The 7,984-nt window shown below is 44.9% G+C and overlaps 1 protein-coding gene across 1 annotated transcript; it reads right to left on the bottom strand.

The window, feature by feature from the left end:
- Positions 1-632: 632 nt before the first annotated feature.
- On the bottom strand, positions 633-5,975 carry LOC124358228. The gene is made up of 4 exons (XM_046810522.1): positions 5,348-5,975; positions 4,914-5,190; positions 3,447-4,716; positions 633-3,356 (listed from the first exon to the last, which is right to left on the bottom strand). Exons 1-4 carry the CDS (start codon positions 5,973-5,975, stop codon positions 633-635), a joined length of 4,899 nt encoding a protein of 1,632 aa, XP_046666478.1.
- Between the last annotated feature and the right edge of the window lie 2,009 nt (positions 5,976-7,984).

A 7,984-nucleotide genomic window follows, 5' to 3' on the forward strand; every position in this document is an offset into this window, starting at 1 on the left:
ACACGATGACTTAGACAATGTTAATGAATGGTGAATTGACTTTGAGGTAAAAGAATTGGGTTTATTTTTTAGGATGAAAAGAATATTGCTGTTTAATTAATTTGTCATTATTCGTTTTAAGCAAAAGAGATGGTTGATTTTGTGTGTGTTGAATATGAATAGTGGCTTAAAAATATAGAATAAAATGTGTTTGGAATTTTGAAAAGAACAGAAAATCAGTTGTTTGCCCGTCGGTTTACCAACGCTCAGATATTGAGGTTGGCGTATCCAGTCTCGCCACGGGGAGGCCGGCAAACTTAGAGACCATATCTATTTACATATTTACACAAAACGGGGAGTTTTATTCTGGCAGATCCCCGTGCCTACTGCTAATAAAGTCATCAGGGAGTTTTGGTAAAGCAGTTCCCTTTGCCTACTGCTAATGAAATCATCAGGGAGTTTTGGTAAAGCAGTTCCCTTTGCCTACTGCTAATGAAATCATCAGGGAGTTTTGGTGAAGCAGTCCCCTTTGCCTACTGCTAATGAAATCATCAGGGAGTTTTGGTAAAGCAGTTCCCTTTGCCTACTGCTAGGTCAAATCACGACGGGGAGTTTTTTTTAAGTGGCAGATCCCCTAGCCTACTGCCGAAGACTTAATCAGTGTTTAGAAGGAGCTCGTCATATACAATATTCTTTGCATAGGCGACTCCTTCTACTATTCTGTCGTCTGGTACAAGAACGACGATGTCGTCTGGACGTCTCACTCTGCTCAACAGGACGTAGAGCTGGCCATGAGTGAAGCAGTCCGTTCTCAGGTCGACTCCGACGTACTCAATTGTCTGGCCTTGGCTCTTGTGACCAGTCATGCAGTACGCCAACATGAGGGGGAACTGACGGCGACAAACCCGGAGCGGCGATCCTTCGGCAAACGCGAACCTGAACGTAATCCGGGGAATTCCGATAGGTTGCGTGTTGCCGATAAGTCTGACGGTGATCAGTCGGCTGCTGATCGCCGTCACAATGACTTTGGTGCCGTTCACGAGTCCATCACCGATATTTAAGTTTCTCATGATTAAGCATACGGAGCCGACCTTGAGACGCAGGACGTGATCTGGCACTCCTTTGCCAGTGGCCTGGTTGAGGAGATTTACGTCCACATCCAGCCCGTCGTCGTCTTCTCTGTCCACGGTGTCCGCGCTTGTCAACTCATGAATGCGCCCGTCCATGAGGTCTAGGATGCGACCGTTGATCTCCTTGACGTTCACATTCAGAGTTGAGAGTATTGCCCGTCTCGCACAAAGATCAGGATCTCGCAGAACACCAGGAGGAAACACATCCGTTATTAAGTCCGCGAGAGAAGTGAGGCATCTCACCCCAGTGAGGGGAATGAGAGACTCTCTCTCGCGGCCTTCTCCAAAAAGTAAAGGATTTATTGTTCCATTGCCTACTCCAAGGAGGAAGTTGGAGTAGTCAATGGAACCACTAGTTCTCTGGGGTGTCGTCAGGGAAAATAGTGTGAACAGTCGCCACAGATGTGACGCCCGAAGTGACACGCACGCGACATCAGCTGGTGTGCGAGCCTTCTCAACGACGGGCGCAATCTGACGGAAGTCCCCGGAGCAGATGAAGATCTTATTCCCGAATGGCACACTACTATTCATGAGATCCCGGAGGGATCTGTCGATCATCTCGAAGATGTAGCGGTGTGCCATCGGGGCCTCATCAAACACAATGAGCTGTGCTGCTCTGATGAGTTCTGCTCGCTGGGACCCGTTGGTGATGTTCCACACACCTGTGCCGTGACCTAGGTCTAGAGGGAGTCGGAACATGCTATGTGCTGTTGTTCCTCCAGCCATGTTCCTTGCAGCAATCCCTGAGCTAGCCACGGCGAGTGCAACCTGTCGACAACCACGGACATACGCAAGGATGACACGAATCAGAGAGGTCTTCCCATAACCCCCGGGACCGTCCAGAAATATGATTCTAGAAGTGCGTCGGTCACGGGGGTTGAGAAGCAGAGAGCGAACGTACTCAAACACACGGCGCTGGTCTGGGGAGAGTTTGGGCACCCAGTCCTCAACGATGGTTCGCTGGAGGTTCTCGCCGTAGTTGAGTAGCTCTCTACCTAACTCAGTCGTGTCATCCTCGACGTAGGGGAGTCCATGATCTTTCAAGCACGATCCCTGCTGGCGGAGGCTCCGATCGATGTCTATCAAGGTAAGTTTCACCGCCAGTTCAGGGTCGAGAGGGTTCCTTTCTAAGTGATCCTCGCTAAGGTGGTTCTTGAAAGACTCCCACAGAAGAGCAGCGGGAGCTCCCATGTTGCAGAGGATCACGAAGAAGGAACGGAGCCTAGGTCCAGTCATAAACGTAGATGCCTCGCGCAGCGCGTGATTGTATTCTTCTTCGTCTTCCACCAGGCCGAGATTGCGGGCTACGTCCTGAAACGTCCGGCAACCAGGACCGCCACGAGCCAGAAGATCAACGTAACCACGGCAAGGTGTAGACATAAGTAGAATACGAAGGTAGTATTGTTCTCCTCGGTTGGGAGAGACCCACATCAACCTACATACCTTCTCACCACGCTGGCGAGTCGTTACAAAGTGATGGCCATCGGGGTGTTCGTACAATTCCGCAGTACGTGGGCGCTTAGTGTGCACCATGAACTTCTCGTAAAATGTCTGGTACGTGACATTGTCAAAAGTTTCATGGTGCGGGCGATTGAAGTAGACCATAAGCTTGGAGCTTGCTTGAGTGACTGCATCAGAGAGCTGTCTCGGCCGAAAGACAACACTTTGTTTGCCCTCTAAATGCACGGGAAGACACTCAACGGTGGGCTCGAGCTTTGACACAGGAAAGTCGAGAAGACGCCAGCATGCGTCGCTGGCACCCACCATTCTCTTCGTCACGTAATGCTCGACCTCATCCTCTTGTTTCCCCAGGGGAGTGACGGTTACGTTCTGGAGAGAACCGCCTGTCATGAGGTACTTAAAGAGGTACTTGATTACGCGACGAGTAGAAGCAAGCTCCAAGTTTATGTGCGCCTCGTATTTGAGCAGTAATGCGGAATTGTACGGAACGACCCAGCCATCATGCACTTTGATCTGTCTCCTCCGTGATGTGATAAAGCCTTCGTTTGTGTAGTCTCGTTTGTATTGGACGAACCCCCTCTCGTCCACGTGGGTGGTTTGGCAGGCAGGCTTGGGGTAGAACTTGTTGCAGTGCCCCTTTGCAGAGTCCCAGCACAGGAAGTCGGTGCGGTGGTCAGTACCACATGGACCATGAATCATGTGTTTCAGCACCAACTTCCTGAGTCTTCCAGCGGCTTCCTCCTCCGAAGGGATGTCTGCGCGTATTACGGAGTCAATGTCACGTGCCTGTACCGGTCCATCGCCGTCAATTTTAAACACAATGTGGGCATGAGGAAGGCCCCTCATTTGCATTTCAATGACATAGACGATGTAAACCGGACGGCTAAACATTGCTCCGCTGCGCAGATCTCGGAGGAGTTCGCCAAGTTTAATCTGGAAGATTCTGCAGGCTGTTGAGGGGTCACTGCGCCCGCTGTTGTGAGGGCAGGCCTTCTTGTTTTCCTCCCAAGTAGCACTGAAGGTGAACGTCAGGAAAAACGTAGGTGAACCCAGACGAGACACAAGGCCCATTGCGTTCTCGTAATGTACCTTCATGTATCTGGGTCCACCGGTAAACGAACTTGGGAGGTAAACTTTTCCAGCCTGCATCCCACCCTCACCCAAGACTGTTTCATCGCGGGTGATGTCGCCTAAAACCTGCCCACCAGCTTGCCTACCCCGTTGAGCTTCAAGGAGCTCGTCCAGTGGTCCTATCCTCAAGGAATTTTGAGCAGCAGAACGCGTTTGGGAGAAACGAATAAATCTTAGACGCTCCTCCTCGTACCTCGCGAACATCTCGACCTGCCATGCTTGAGACAGCCTGCCGAAATGCGAGAAACGGGGATCGGAGAGGAGGAGACATCTAGAGTAATTGTATTGTGAAAGTTTCCCCCCGTGGTTGTCTAAGCGCCCAATATGCCACCCTAAATTACCTTGAGGATAGAGCAACGGATATTGGAAAGGCTCCATTAAGGGGCTAAAGAGGTCAACGGAAGACGGACGCCTATCACTCTTCTTCCAGATGGTCAATTTTCTTGGATCAGTTATGGTGTCTTCATTGCTCAATACAGCGTGCACTTCAATGCCTGTTTGCCTATCTCCAAGAACAGGGCCATGGGTAGATCTGCTGGTCACTTCAAATTCCAAATGAGCGTTGACTGAAGGCTCATCACTCAATCTACGGAAATCATTGATGAAAGGATTACAGGAAAGAAGATATGTATTAATTTCATCAATGACTTCTGAGTTCAATGATCTACCCATGGCAATGTTTTTGCGCTCCTCGCCATCATCTATGTACAGGCGGCACCGGTTCACAAACTGGACATCACCTCCCTTGGTCCTAAACTTTTGACCTGGAGCGTCCAGACTGTGAACCTGGTGGTACATCTTACCTTCGATCTTAAAGAAGGCGAGGCCTGAAGGATGACGGTACCCCCCAGTCACCTCGAGAGCGCAGAAGGCAAACAAGTCATTGTAGGCACGGGCTCGTTCGATGAACAGACGGTTAGAATAGAAACTGGCGTCCAGAGGAGGTAAATTATGGACTTTATAAGATCCCTCACCGCAACACCATTTCTTCCTATCCTTCTCTTCATCGAACAGCCTTGCATGACAATGAGGACACTTTGAAATGTTTTCGTCCCATAAACTTATTTTTTTTAGTTTGTAAGAATTAATATAGACTAAATTATCTATTTTCCAATACGCCATTGGGCCATGTTCAACTACACGTCGTGCTAGTATGTTGGAAATGTGCCTTAATTCTGTCAATTTAGGATTTTTTATTCGAAATATTTGTACTTTTTGTAAATTTGTGTCAGGATGTTTTTCTGTATAACGCTGAACAGCACCCCTGTGAACTTCAGGATGCTGCTCAGTGTAGCGCTGAACAGCATCTCGATGGACCTGAGGATGTTGCTCAGTGTAACGCTGAACAGCATCTCGGTGGACCTGAGGGTGCTGCTCAGTGTAACGCTGGACAGCATCTCGGTGGACCTGAGGGTGCTGCTCAGTGTAACGTTGAACAGCATCTCGGTTGACTTGAGGGTGCTGCTCAGTGTAACGATGAACAGCATCCCTGTTGACTTGAGGATGCTGTTCAGTATATCTTTTCACTGCGTCCCTGTTGACTTGAGGATTGTTTGAGGAGTACTTTTTCTTTGAATTTTTTATCTGCTCCTCCTTAGTGGTTGAAAGAGTTTTAGGGCGGCCACGTTTCACTTTTTTAGGTCTACCCGGCCCCTTTTTAACTGGAGCACAGACGGACATGGTACTTATTTCTAATGGCGGTAAAGATTCGACAATGCTTAAACAAGTAGAATTAGGATCTTTGATTATTGGCTCAGGAGGAGAGGACACTGATAGCGTAGGGAACATATCCAGTCTACCCGTGCGCAGCATTTCAGCCAAATGGGGGCGCATTGATGGTATATCATAGCGCAGTTTGGCTGGGTCCCGGCCAAGGGCAAGTGAAGTAGCATTAGCAATGGCGAATACGCCGCAGTCAAAACCGTTTTCTTGCCTTTGGACGGGAATAAATGCTGGAACGATGGATAGGTCCGGGAACAGAAGGGAGAGCAGCTTAGTTTGGTCTGCAGTGAGGTGGGCACTGTTCAGACTGTCGTACACATACAAATTACTGCCATCGTGGAAGACCACAATCCAATGACCGATAGAACTGGCGTCGATCTTCCCCGAGAACAGAATTTGTATGTGAGGTGTAGCGACAGCCGAAACACCTTCCATTGCATCAATGGCCAAACAGCTTACAGGATGATACTCAGTGTTTTCATCCAGTATGCTTCCGAACCTATCCATATGGTCAGTACTAAGATAGTCCCCACTCTCAACCTCTCTTACCATTCCCTCGAGGAATGCATTCATTTTAAACGTCAAATAAAAAGGAATAAAAAAATTAAACAATAATTAAAAAGGAATATAAGCTTCAATTAAGAACACAAAAAACACAACGAGAACACAAGGAACAGTCAGAAAAAAGGGCAAAATGTTGCCTAATAGTACAGCGAAGAAGCAGAAATAGTCACTTGGACGTCAACAACAGTGCCCGCCTCTATCTACAATTTAGCTGATTTCAATAAATATTAAAAAGTTAAAAAGGAAGTTATAAGCTTTAACTAAGTAAAAAAATAATAAAAAGATATAAGATAAAAAAACAACGAGAACACAAAAGAAAAGTAAGAAAATTGGTCACAATATGGCGTAATAAGAAAGAAAAGAAAGCAAAGAAGTAGAATAGAAGTAGTCACTTGGATGTTAAGAACGATGAACGTGAACTTTTATTTAAACGTAAAATACATATATTTTTTACTGAAACAGTCAATCCATTAAGGAAACAACAAAAAAATAAAGCCTAGTATAAAACCGAAAATATTCAGCCAAGTTAAGAGTACGGCTATTCAAGTAGTCAATGTAGACTGAGTAGGAACGTAAAGTTAAGTTTGGATTTCATAGACATCTAGGGATATCAACTCCTACGTACCGTACAGAAGTCGCTAAGGCCATCAATTCTCTTCACTAGGATCCCTAATGTTGTCCCGACACAAAACTATCACTTCGGAAAGCAGCAACTGAATTTTGCTGTTGACTTAGGAAACGCGAATGAAGATGGGTGGAAAAATAGCAAAAAATGACAGTTTTTTGCAAATATCTCGTAAACGGTAAGAGATATCGAAAAAATGACGAAATTTTTTCCACCCCTGGACCGTCCCCAACTCCTCTGAATTATTTTTCCCTATCTATCGACACCAAAAAAGTTAACCTAGGACTATCTTTACGTTAACCCCCCCCCTCCCCCACCAATCCTCGCAATGTCCCTATCTACTATATCACAAAATTATTTATTTCTCGGGATTGGGTAAACATATTGAGACACTTCAAACTGTTTATTGGTGTAGAATTTCACGATGCATCTTATGGTGTTATTATTTATTTTCTAAAAATTTGTTTTTTTTTATTAGAAATTTTTGAAAATTTTCAAAAAATACGTTTTTCAACTTCTCGCGCCTCCTGTATATACACTTTAAGAGATAGAGCAAAAGTTTAAATTGCAAACTTGTAGAGAGTTTCAAGGAGAATACTGTAAGTGGGCTTCGTTTTTCGATAGGATGCTTCGTTAAGTCACAATCGAGCGCCTACGAAAGGTCTACACGGGGAGAAAATGCGTCCGCCATTTTGATTTTTTTAAGGGGTTGAAAATGAAAAATTCTCACTTTTCGGGATTTTCCTGGTGGTTACACGTGGAAAGCTATCTGTGTACCAAATTTCAAGTCTCTAACTCATCTGGAAGTAGGTTAGAATTAGTATACGTGAGTGAGTGAGTCAGTCAGTTAGTCAGTTACACATGCGGTTGTATATATATTAGATATATATATATATATATATATATATATATATATATTGGTATTTTGAAAAGATTCAAATATTGAATAAGTTGATGCAGATGATGATGCTGAATCAAAAACCAATTGCTAATAAAGTAAATAGAGTTATTTACGTCAATGACTAATAGACAATATTTAAATTAATTATACAGAGTTTTTCACATAAAAATACAATACCAATTTTGAATAAAGTAACTGGGAAGAATATGAAAGGATGTTTTCTTCATTCCAAGTTCATTCTTACATTTCTAAAGAAGAAGAGAAAGGGAGGGAGGAAGGAAGGCTAATTAATTGCAAAGGTCTGTAATATTCTCTTCAAAGCAGGAGCTTTATTACATTTTACGGTTGTTGCTTATTGACGTAACCTAAATTAGTTGATAATACTTTACTCCGAAATCGAACAGCTTTACAAATTTTGAAATTTAATCACTTCCTATTGAGAATGGAATAAAGAAGCAGTGATAACGTTAA

The sequence above is a fragment of the Homalodisca vitripennis genome, chromosome 3, assembly GCF_021130785.1.
Source record: "Homalodisca vitripennis isolate AUS2020 chromosome 3, UT_GWSS_2.1, whole genome shotgun sequence".
NCBI lineage: Eukaryota > Metazoa > Arthropoda > Insecta > Hemiptera > Cicadellidae > Homalodisca > Homalodisca vitripennis.